The sequence below is a fragment of the Mustela nigripes genome, unplaced genomic scaffold (genome assembly GCF_022355385.1).
Source record: "Mustela nigripes isolate SB6536 unplaced genomic scaffold, MUSNIG.SB6536 HiC_scaffold_148, whole genome shotgun sequence".
Classification (NCBI taxonomy): domain Eukaryota; kingdom Metazoa; phylum Chordata; class Mammalia; order Carnivora; family Mustelidae; genus Mustela; species Mustela nigripes.
Window position 1 is genome coordinate 5,993,345 of NW_026739562.1, and position 12,825 is coordinate 6,006,169.

Sequence of the window (12,825 nt, forward strand, 5' to 3'; positions counted from 1 at the left end):
TATATATATATATATATATATATATATATATATATATATTAGGAAATATCTGGGGTTTTTTGGAGAGAATTGAAGCTCTTGTTGGAGGGGAACTACTGCAACAACTTTTATCACTTTTTAGGAAGTAACTAAAGTGTTTGCTCTACACTTTTGAAAACAACTTCGGGCACCTGGGTGGGTCAGTGAGTTAAAGTCTCTGCCTTCAGCTCAGGTCATGATCCCAGGATCCTGGGATTGAGCGCCACATCAGGCTCTCTGCTCAGTGGGGAGCCTGCTTCTCCCTCTCTTTCTATGCCTGCCTCTCTGCCTACTTGTCATCTCTGTCTGTCAAATAAATAAATAAAATCTTTAAAAAAGAAAAGAAAAGAAAAGAAAACAACTTCAACACGGGAAAAAACAAGTTAGAAACCATATTTACTGCTATTTTTCTAATATTCTTAGCCACTGAACTTATAAGTTATGGTAACCTTACTTTAGCAGTATCTTAAGAGGAACAAAAAATTTCCTGGTACAGCAATTATCACCTGCAGATGGCCTAAAATTAGCATATTGAGTTAACTCCAGAAACAGCTTGTGAGCTGTGAAATGGAGTTCAGATAGATAGTGAGATTTCACAGAAACGCTTGGTATATGGTATAAATAACCAGATATCAAGATACCAATCGGTGCATACAAAGTAAAATGAGACTTCTAATAGCTTAGTTAAAATATCCTAGGTAAAACTTGATGTCAAAGAGAATTTTTAAAAAATTTAATTTAATGTGAACATAGTGAAGCCTCTCTTTTGCTTATGCATAGAATTTTAAGAATTATTTGTATACACATATAAGAAAAAGGCTTGAAGTCAAATTTATGATGAATTAGGATCTGATTAGGAGAAAAGAGAATTTAAGAACAGATGAAGGCCTTAATCAGGTTTATAAAAGCATGCAGATTTCAAGTTAACTTTTCTTAGGCTTTTTGGTGGTGTTATTATTTGGCAGATCAAAAAAAGATGTTCCCTTCTGTGACAAGGAGAAATAGTTTAGAGCCAGAATTTAAAAGGAGAAGCCAGTGATCAATGCAAAAGAATTTAATTTTTCATGAGAGGACTTGATGGATTATTTGGTCATTGGACATTCAACAAGTATTTCTGGCCCTTTAATAGCTAGGCATCAAAAATACTGCTTCTTCCTTCCTCTTTGTGTTAAGTCACTTAAACTTCTTGAGGGTTGGGTTTTTAAAAAATATTATTTATTTATTTGAGAGAGTGAGAGCGAGCAAGCACATGTGCGCAAGAAGGAAGAAGAGCAGAGGGAGAGGGATGTGCTGGGTGTGGAGCCCAGTGTGGGTCTTGATCCCACGAGCCTGAGGTCATGACCTGAACCAAAATCAAGAGTTAGACGTTCAACTGACTGTGCCACCTAGGCGCCCCTAAACTTCTTGAGTTTTAATTTACGTGTATAAAGGATACATTTTGGTGCTGGTTTCAGCAGCACATACACTAAAATTGGAATGATATGGAGATTAGCATGGCCATATGCAAAGAGGACCAGAAATTCATTCACCGTTCTATAATTTTGATGTTAACTTACTGTGGTAATCCTTTGCAGTATATACATAATATCAAATCGTTATGCTCTACAGCTTAAACTAATACAATGTCTTATGTCAGTTATTTCTTACTAAAACAGAGAGGGGAAAGGTATATTTTGAATATGTCCCCATACATCGAAGACCATCCAGAAAATATTTAATGTTTAGCTATTGATGTAGTTTTATAAGTAAGATTCTATCTTATGGGATGTTATTTTGTCTCTGATTGTGGATAATTTTTTGCCATTCAGAAAGGAAACATTTAATGTATGACATGCACTCAGTATAAGGGAAAAAATAGCTCCCATGTATGCATTTCTATTTCTTCGATATCCCAGCTAATGTGATTTTTTTTTTCTTTTTAAGATTTTATTTATTTATTTGACAGATAGAAAGATCACAAGTAGAGAGGCAGGCGGGGGGGAGGGGGAAGCAGACTCCCTGCTGAGCAGAGAGCCCGATGCGGGGCTCGATCCCAGGACCCCGAGACCATGACCCGAGCCAAAGGCAGAGGCCTTAACCCACTGAGCCACCCAGGTACCCCTCGTGTGGTATTTCTTAATGGATTATATTTAGGAGAGTAAGTTTATGTCTTGGGAAAAAAATCTGAATTAAACTTTACAACTCTGTGCAACCACTTGTTAATAGTCAAATAGTTCTGAGATCCCTGGTCAGAATAAAAGAATATAGACTTTGCTATATTCTTTTAAAGTCTAAGACTATAGACTTTGCTGGCTGTTTTCCAGGTTGATCATTGTCTACAAATCCCATCCTTTCTCTCTTTGTGTAGGAGGGCCAAACAGTTGGCGGCTACCTCAGTGAACTGAAGAGTTAGCTACTCTTCAGTTAACAAGTCTCATTTCATGCACATGTGTACGTATACGCACAGATGCATGCACATGTTACGCACACGCAGGCACACCTCCCTGCCATTGGATGAGAATGTCTTTATTATCAATCTGCTTACCCTGTTTCTGGTGGTCTCAGGTCTTGGAGGACTGAATGCTCACTTCTCTCCATGGAGTGCTTGGGGACCTCCTACATTAGCTAACCATTATGGTCCCCTGAGGAAATGTGCTGAATAAAAAATGTTTTCAGATTTTGCTAGGAATGCATGTAATATATTCTTACAATAAAATACTCTATGATGGTTAATATGCTTGAAGTACGTCTGTTTGCGCTAGCATGGGAAGCTGTCCGTGAAGTGGTACGATATGCAAATTGCGTGACATATAGATAACAGGATGCTCGTGAATTTCTTTATAAGCTCCGTTCAACAAAGGGTTTTCTCAGTGCATCATTTCTATGGCATATATTGTAGTTTCTTGCAGCTGTTTGCCTTTTTGTATTCTATTCCTTCTACTGGAATATTTTTTCCGCCTGATGAATTCCTATTTATTCTTTCAGAACTTAAATGAAATATAATCTGTGAAGCTCTAGACCTGATTCCCCAGACATAACGAGTTTTTCTCCAAAGCATTAGGGCCCTCTGTTCTCACCTCTGTTGTACCACTCATGGTGTGTCTTGTAATGATTTGTTTATATGTACATGTATTCTCTGGCTAGGTAGTGAGCGCCTATCCACCAGCCCAGGTTTGAGTACATAACGTGGCCTCGACAAAACTGAAGAATGTCTCTTTTTATTGTTTTGTGTTTCTCAGGCCATAGTTGATATGCATAGAACATTTTGAAAGCTCTTTTTTCTCCTAGGTTTGAGAAAGTAACATCCTCTGTGTTTTGTGATTCCAGCTCTTCAACTCATTCATATGATTAAGATTTTTTTTTAAGATTTTATTTATTTATTTGACAGACAGAGATCACAAGTAGGCAGAGAGGCAGACAGAGAGAGAGGAAGGGAAGCAGGCTCCCTGCTTAGCAGAGAGCCCAATGTGGGGCGCAATACCAGGACCCTGGGATCATGACCTGAGCCGAAGGCAGACGCTTTAACCCACTGAGCCACCCAGGCGCCCCTGGTTAAGATTTTTTTTAAATTTCATTCAGGGGCACCTGGGTGGCTCAGTGGGTGAAGCATCTGACTTGGGCTCAGATCATGATCCTGAGATCCTGGGACTGAGCTCTGCACCAGGCTCTCTGCTCAGCAGGGAGTCTCCCTTTGCCTCTCCCCCTGCCCGTGCTCTCTCTTTCTCTTTCTCTCTGCAATAAATAAGTAAAATCTTTAAAAAATATAAAAAAATAAAAAGGATAAAATTTTAAAAAGGATAATTTATAAACCATAAAATTCATCCACTTTGTGTATAATTAATAGGTAAATAAATTCAGAGTTGTGCAATCGTCACCAAATTCAATTTTAGAACAATTCCATTACCCCAAGAACATCCCAACTGAGGTATTTTTCAGTATTGGTGGAACTATCCAGAAACTTGTTGTCACTTGAACTTGATGACCTCAAACTTTGTCATTATTTTTGGCTCTATACTGCCAGACATGACATGGTTAAAGGAGGCCTACATACGTAGTGGCACTGCATCCTGAAACAATAGTGCCTCCTGGCAATAAGGGACACTAATTCCTCTTCAGAGGCTTGCTGTGTGACAAGCTCTGTGCTGAGTCCATTACAAACATTACCTCGTTTGAGATTCAGAATAGAATAATCTATATTGAAAATCTTTAAAAAAAAAAAAAGGGGGGGGGGATGCCTGGGTGGCTCAGTTGGTTAAGCAGCTGCCTTCAGCCATGTTATGATCCCAGCGTCCTGGGATCGAGTCCCACATCGGGCTCCTTGCTCCGCAGGGAGCCTGCTTCTCCCTCTGACTCTGCCTGCCACTCTGTCTGCCTGTGCTCGCTCGCTCTCTCTCGCTCTCTCTCTCTGACAAATAAATAAATAAAATCTTTAAAAAAAAAAAAAGAATAATCTGTAGTGTAGATGCCTTCTTTATATAATCCATATGTATGTTGCAGAGAAGGAAGTAACTCGAGATCACACTGCTAGTAAGTAGAACGGCTGGGATTTGAACTTGGACCTGACTGTGTCCCACATTTACCTGAACATACCGTGGCTATATATTGAGCAATTGCAGTGTGTTCCCATAAAAAGGCACATCTTAGGAAATGTGTAGACAAGTTTGAAGAGTTATTTCATCTGAAAAGGGAGGAGGTAACTATGGTGTTGAAAGGACCAGCCCTGAAATCAGCTTTTTCTCTCACTTGGCTCCATCCAGTTGGGTTTGAGGCCCTGGGGGCATATCCTGAATTGGGTCAGCAGACCTAGAAAAGAGAAGAAACAGGGGCATGTTGTAAAAAATTATAAAATACTGAGGCCATTTGGGTTATCAGCATAATCTCTGATTAAGTGTGCTTTGGGAGTTATTTGATCTTTGAGTCTTAAAATGTTACCATCGCTTGGTTTTCGTCAACACAAATGGTCAGTTTTATTAGTTAGAGTAGTGGTTTGGCTGCTGTAACAGAGACCTAGCAGTGGCTTAAATAAAATAGTATTTTTCTCTCATATAAAAAGCTGGGTAGGAAATCAAGGTTTGACATAGTAGTTCCCCAGTCATTAGGGATCCTGCCTCTTTCCCTCATTGCTCTGCCCCTATTATCACACAGCTCTCAGCTTGCGGTTCAGGTGGGTTGTTTTAGCTCCTTCCACCGCATGTATCCAGCCGTCAGGTGGAGGAATGTGGCAGGAGGAGGACACGTGTTTTTCTCAACTTTCAGGCCATGACCGAGAACTTGCATGTGTAACTTCCAATCATATCTCCTGCTATAGAACACAGAGAGCATGTGCCCCTTGTTCTGTGAAGACGACTTTAATATGAAAAACATAGACCCGTATGTAAGAAGGAGGGAGATATGGAATGCTTTAGGCCAAACTCTTTCTCTTGATATCTTTTTTTTTTTTTTTTTTTAATCTGGGCCAGAAGATTCGGCCAAATCCAGAAACTTCTGTCAACATGATTCCCCTAGGCTTTGAAGACACTTCTTTGTTTCGAAGTTGGCAGTGTGTCAGTCTGTCTTTCATGCGGCAGTGTCAGTTTGAACTTGTTTTTCCTGGAAAAGTATATGCAGCAGCTCCCGGCTTGACATCTGGTTTGGGAGCACTGCATAGCAGATTTTACCTTGTAAAGCTGAATACATTTTCTTTCTTCAAAATATTTCTAGGAAAAAAAATTATTTTCTCATCAGAGCACTGTTTTCATTAAGACATAGTATTCAAGATAAAACACTTAAAATTCCTGTGTTTGGCATGCGTGCCAACTTTTCTGTGACAGAGCAGCAGCATTTGCTTCTTAGAAAATTGATGATACCTGCAAATCAAGAATTCGTGTTCTAACCTCAGTACTTAACTGAGACATGGCCCTGATTAAGCCAGTGGGTGTCTTAACTGTTCTTAGTTAATAATACCTTAAAACAGAATTTAGGAGTAGCCTCTCATCATATTATATGTATTTTTTTAAGATTTTATTTATTTGTTTGAGATAGTGAGAGAAAGCAGGAACGGGGGAGCAGAAGGAGAGAGAGAAGCAGACTCCCCATGAGTAGGGAGCCCAACGTGGGGTTTAATCCCAGGACACTGGGATCATGACCTGAGCTGAAGGCAGATGCTTAACCGACTGAGCCATCCTAGTGCCCTGCATTATATGTATTTAATCAACAATTCCAAGGCCCTTTGAAAATGCAGGTGTCATTTTTCTTTGTTGTTGGTTTCAAGATATTACAGATAACCTTAACTTTCTTGAAGGATGTGTTTTACTCACAGCTAGCTAGACCAACAAGGGTAATGAAATGTCAGGATACACTTAACATTTGCCAACCTGTCACTTTGGGGCATTCTTCTAAAGGCCTTTTTGGTAGGAAAAGATTGTTTGAGCACTTAAGATTAGGAATCTTAAGGGATCTTGGTTCACAGATACTCTCTTTGATAACGTATGTCCCTTTCCAGGAGTACATTTTGGGAGACTAGAGCTCACTGTTAAGTCCTTAATTATTTGAAGATCTCTGTGCCAGTATTAGGTTTCAGGCAAGGCCAAGTTTAGCCAAGTTTCCTGAAAGTATTCCCAGTGTTAACTCCAATGATTTCATCTGATTCCTTTTTATGCACTCTTTTTTTTTTTTTTAAGATTTTATTTATTTATTTGACAGACAGAGATGACAAGTAGGCAGAGAGGCAGGCAGAGAGAGAGGAGGAAGCAGGCTCCCCGCTGAGCAGAGAGCCTGATGTGGGGCTCAATCTCAGGACCTGAGCTGAAGGCAGAGGCTTTAACCCACTGAGCCACCCAGGCGCCCCCTTTTATGCAATCTTGACACAGCCAAATTTTATAGAGTATATAAAATAAACTGCTGTCTATAGAGTGGTGAGTGGTTTCGTGATTCTCTTCTGTTTTGAGAATGGCTTCTCTCCACTGTTTATCTGATGCCTGCAACCTCAGCCATCATGAATGTTTTGTTTTCTCTTTTGCAGATGACACGATTGGTGCTGCCCGGTATGGTGGAAAGGTGAGTCACGAGCACACTCACAAACACTAGAGAGACAGAGCTCATGATTATTTATAGGGAGAATCCTTTCTTTGCAAAATTCAGTAGAGTGACTAATGAACCTATCCTCCATGTCTTAGCAACAGAGTAATGTGCCTGGCGAGTCACACGGTAGAGCATGAGTCATCTGGTGGCGGAGGCCTTTTCCACTTGATTCCCTTTTTATTTCTCTCTCCAGGGTTGTGGTGGTTCCTTTAGATCAGGATTAAAAAGTCTGCCTGAGTCACCATCACCAACTCAATTGCCTGCTATTCTGAGGGGGTGGACAGAGTTCCTGGGGTATTCCCGGGAATGCCTTCTTAAAGCTATATGCTCTCAGAACTAAAATCAGTGGAGTTTCACAAAGCAAAACCCCATCTTCTGGTTGTTTAGTTTTTAAGGGGTGAATGGATATATGAGGAACTTAGGTATGTTATAAAATGGTTATAAGATGTCAAACCTACCTTTGGAACAGAAACCCACACCGTGGAGCCCCCTTTGTGTTCTGGCTTGGGAGGGGTTCCCCTAGAATATGTTAGATGTCTTCATTTTCATTGAGAAATGTGTCGTAGAGTTTCTTCTTGAAATAGCACAAAGTGTAAAATTGTAATTAAGCTCTGTTTCTCCCTTGGAAAAGCCTGAATGATGCCTTGGCTTTCAAAAGAAACCTGTTGAAAAGATCTGGGCTTGCATCTTGAGTTAGCTTGATCGTTTGCTAAATTTAGGGCTTCACAGTCATCCTTCCTCTGCAAAACAGCTTTGAGTTTGGAGGAGATCCAAAAGAATCATAGCTTCGGAAAGGGCATAGTCCAAAGACCCTACTTTGAAGAAACCTCTGTGACCAGCTACAGGCAAGGTTGACAGCTAATGTTTGTTGAGAACCTGTTACGTCCCAAGTGTTGTACTGAGGACTTGATGTGTGTTAACTCATTTAACTTCGATAGCCTCCCACCATTGTACAGAGGAGGAAGCGAGGTTAGGAATCCATTTTGTTTGGCATCTACAGAGATTGGTGGAAAAACTCCTTCTTTGCAGTTTTTGTTTGTGATTCCATTTTATATGAAGTTTGGTATATTTCAATTCCTGTAGTAAAATTTCCCTCTAAACACTCAGACTGCTTCGTGTTGGTCGACAGTGAGAGTGTGCCTCTGATGGTCAGATATGGAAGTGAACAGACAGTGGTCTAACCGGACAGAACCCTAGATTACAGAGAATTGGGGCCGACAGGGTAGAACGCTGGAGGGATGAAGTAAGTCATGGCCATCATCTTAATCCAGTTTCGCTATCTGCCAGTGACTCGGTATTAATTCAGGACAGTAAGTCCATCCATTAAAAATGAAATACTTAAAAACCACAGAAGCATTGGAAAAGGGATTTTTAAGTGTGTTGGTGAAAACCATATCAAAAAGAGATGATTGTTGTGAAGTAATCTTGCAGATCATAATGGATTTAAATAGTCATGGAATTCTAGTACTGTAATTAGTTGAAACCAGTCCCACCCTTATTTGATAGAAAGTGAGTCCCAAAGAGATTGAGCGCTATGAAGCTTCATGATTCGTTAGTAAATGATACAGACACAGAGTGCCAGGAACTTCACTCCTATCTTTAGAGACCTGGCAGCCTTGACTGCAGTTATAGCTAGAGCACCTAGATAAAAACCATGCAAAGAAGAGGAGCCATTCATTCAGCAGGCACTCACTGAGTAGAGTTTATCATGGAGCCATTCATTCAGCAGGCACTCACTGAGTAGAGTTTATCATGGAGTATACAGAAGACGAAGCCGATCTTTGCCTTTAGGAAATCAAGTTGATTTTAAACTAAATTTGAGAAATGATCTGGTGGGAAGCCGTCATAGGCTGTGGACTGAAGCTGACACCGTGAGGGTGATCGTGGCTCTTGCTAAGAACTGGTAAGAAATATAAGTGGACTTTATCCATCAGTACTTTTGGTCAGAAAAGGGAACAGCGAAGTCCACTCGAATTAAGAGTTACTGGTTCTATTAGTTAAGGTAAGCTAACTGCTGTAAGAGACCATCCTAAGATCTCCGTGGCTTACCATTCTAAAGGCTGACTTTCTTCCTCCGGGTACATGGCCAGTATGGATCAGTGGTTGGGGCTGTGCTCTACCCGGCCATTCAGGGATCTCAGACTCCTTCTGTGTAGGGGCTGTTCTTCCCTTGGACCTAGCAGCTCTCTGCTGCGTTTTCTGCATCCAGCTAGCAGGTGAGGGAAGAGCGAATAGGATGACTTTATGGGAGGTTTCATTGGGCCAGGCCAGGCCTGGAAGGGGTATACATCACTTCTGCCAACAATTCATTGTCTAGAACTCAGTCACAGGCTACCACTAACTGCACACGAGGCCAGAAATGTTGTTAGCTGTGTGCCCAAGAGGAGAGGAAAAACTCCAAGGTAACCGATCATCTGGAAGCCTTCTTCCTCGTACATATAAGTGATTTTATTATAGCCTGTCCTTAAACGGCATATTTCCTATGGTTGGTTTCCATAGGAGTCGAATTTCCATTGAGGCAAGCAGAGTCCTTTCTAAAGATCCTTTGTTGTTGTTGTCGTTGCTGCTTTTCCCCTTTCACTGATTCTACCTCTGATGTATGAGATTTTCCAAACCCTCTAGAACGATAGCCTAAAGCCAACTCTCACTAAACAAGTACCTATAATTAAACTAAGGTATTATTACCACAGAAATAGAAAGTGCATAATTACATTATAGAGGAAACTTGCTCTTTCCACTTCTCTGGAATTATAAACATTGTGTACAGCTGGAGCCAGGAGGTGGTTGCCATAACAACCATGGAAAAGCTAAAAATAGCCCCTTTCATACTGTATTGCTTAAGGTGGAATTATGACATGTTACCGTGTTTTAGGGCAGGCAGTCCTCTTTCATGTGGGAAATGTTTGCAAACTTCCTTCAGCAAAGCACGATTCGTATAATGTATTTGGATTGCCGGTTCTAATTATGTGTCTGACCCCTCTGTTCCACAATTCTTTTCTGACATAGAACTCTGTTTTGATACGTTTCTCAGTCTTCTGGAGAGTCTGCTGGAGAATTGTCTGGACCAATTTCAGTGTTATATTTAAGCTTAAAAAAAAAAAAAAAAAAAAAGTAAGGACCCTCCAGGAGCTCCCTTTTGAGCTCCTTGATAAGAAATGGAAATGGGAAGCATCATCATGGCGTCTTTTCTGCACAATCTCCCTTACCTGCCATCAAACTCTGTATACAGTTAGCCGCCCGCATCAGAGTTGACCCTGTGTTCCAGTCCTCCACGGGAGCACTTATACCTCCCCATCTCTCTCCCCAGCATCACAGGGCAGTGCCGACCTTCCCGAGGAAGGCGGAGATCAGCGACTTATTCAAAGGAGACCTAACACTTCCTCTGTGACAGTAGTATTTTTACAGAGCTGTGGGCAAGGATACTGCAGCAGTCCGATAGCATGGTGGGGGCATTTATGGGAAAATAAAGGCCTGACAATTTTTTTATCCAGGTGACAGTTAAGGAGAGCCTTAGGATAGGGTTTCTTTCCACAGGTCTGCGGGAATGCTACGAGAGAGCAGAGCTATGAGAAGCTATAAATACCAGATACTGAATTTTATAGGGTTGGATGAGTTTGACCTTTGGCTTGTAAAAGGGCTAGTAATTGAAGAGAGTATGTTTCTACGAAAAGGCGCTTTCTTATCAGCAGTGGTGTCTTCTGTTTTGTTTTTGCAGCATTTTAGTTCTGGTAGATCCTCGGTAATTTGTACCACTGAGACACCATCGTGTGGCTGTTAGCAAGGAAGCAGTGTGATTAATTAAGAATGTTCTATCACAGAAAATATGACTTGACTTGTTTATTTGTCATAACAGGCTGGGAAGTGTGCCGAAGTAAGAGCAACACGCGTCTTCATTATGGAACTTGGGCACATATTGTTAATGTACCTTCCGATCTTAGAATTGTTCCCCAAGTCCCCAGAAAATGAGAGATTAACTAAGGTTCGGTTTTCTGTTTGTTTTCGTGTGCAATTAAGCGCAGCCCATTTTGTCCTCCTGCTTGATATAACAGAGCTGTCGTGAGTCTGGCTCTGCCATGGAAACTGGTTTGACGTCACTAATTCTGCTTAGATGGAGGGATGGAGGATTAGAGACAGACAAAGTAGTTGATTTTAAAGACGAGCCCTTTGTGCCTCGCAGTCCCAAATGTTCACCACATCCCTGCATGGAGAATAGATACTGTATACAGTACAAGGATTAAGACAGCTCTACCAGTGTGTTGTTTATGATTCACACAAAACTAAGTTGAATATTATCATCCTTGGAGAGAAAGAGCATTCTGTGCTGTTGTGTGTGTGGGTGGGGAAGGAAGGTTTTTGCCAGACAAATTCGTGAGCTGCTTGTTGGCACAGAGTTTTCATGGAAGGGGTGTTTCTCTGCTGTCATTATGATACAATTATAAATGCTCTTTTATTTCCTCAGGTCTAGTGCGTTCTTGCTTTAGACTTCGTTGGTCTTGGGTCTGTTTAATGTGGTCTTAGAGTACAGATACTTTGTTTGAAAACGTTCTCTCAAATTCTGACTTTTCACGAACAACCAACTCCTAGCTCCCAGGCATTTTAACTGGGGTAGAGTATCTGAGAAACGAAGATCTTAGTTGCGTCAAGGGGTAAACAATTAAAGGAGCACACGTGCATAATTGTGACGTATTTGATTATTGGTCTATTATTTTTGAAAATGGGAAAGAAGTTTTTATTGTCTTTAAATAAATTTTTTCTGTATTGAAATCATTGCTTTGGTGAGTGAAGTTAAAAGTGTGTTCTGTTTTGGTAAGATCAGAATTTCATTTTTAAAATGCATTTGAGGGGCACCTGGGTGGTTCAGTTGGTTAAGCAACTGCCTTTGGCTCAGGTCATGATCCCGGAGACCACGAATCGAGTCCTGCATCAGGCTCCCAGCTCCACGGGAAGTCTGCTTCTCCCTCTGACCCTCTCCCCTCTCATGCTCTCTCTCACCTTCTCTCTCTCAAATAAATAAATAAAATCTTTAAAAAAATGCATTTGATAACATTAAACTTTAATTTTGGAAGACTTGTAAATTGCATTTCATGTGTGAGGAATGAAATTAAAATTTCATTTCATTTCAAAATTAAGATTTTTGTTCAAGGGCACATGTAACCGCCCACCAATCTGAGTGTAATGGAGCACACAATCCAGCTGACAAAACCAGCCGCGCTGTACCCCAGCTTCCATGAAGAACACGATCATCTAGAACTCCTCTAAACTAGCTTTTCTTCTTCATTTGCTCCAAACGATTGAGGCCATGGCAATTCCTGGTTACACCAGAAGAGGTTAAAATAAAATGCTAACCTAAAGTCACAGGAGTGCTTAAGGCTTAGACAGGGGTACAGCTTGTCAGGATTTAAGGTTACTTCTCAGAAAGCATTCTGTGTTGTGGAAGACACCATAGCTCTCTCCTCTTTCCTGTGATTGAGGTCTGCTCTGAGCTTAAAAGTGACACCTTGTAATAGATCATAAATACGCTTCTCTCTCTCTTTGTCTTTTCCAGGTTTGTTGAGATACATTTCACATACCATACAATCCATCCATTAAAGTGTACAATTTGGTGGTTTCTAGCATGTTCACAAAGCTGTGCAACCATCCCCACAATCTAATTTGAGAACATTTTTAACACCCTAAGAAGATAGGGATATTTTAAACATCGTTAATTAGTATTATTCTCTTAAAGGTCTCCAGTAACAAAAGTTGCCTTTTAGTCCACTTTGATCAGAG

At 40.8% G+C, this 12,825-nt stretch overlaps 1 protein-coding gene across 1 annotated transcript in view; it reads left to right on the forward strand.

Annotated features, from left to right (window-relative positions):
* Positions 1–12,825, forward strand: part of LOC132008350 (very-long-chain 3-oxoacyl-CoA reductase) — a 160,672-nt gene that overhangs the window by 128,511 nt on the left and 19,336 nt on the right. Inside the window, exon 7 of the mRNA XM_059386869.1 lies at positions 6,998–7,032. Within this exon, the coding sequence (XP_059242852.1) occupies positions 6,998–7,032 (35 nt within the window). The remainder of the gene's footprint in view (positions 1–6,997; positions 7,033–12,825) is intronic.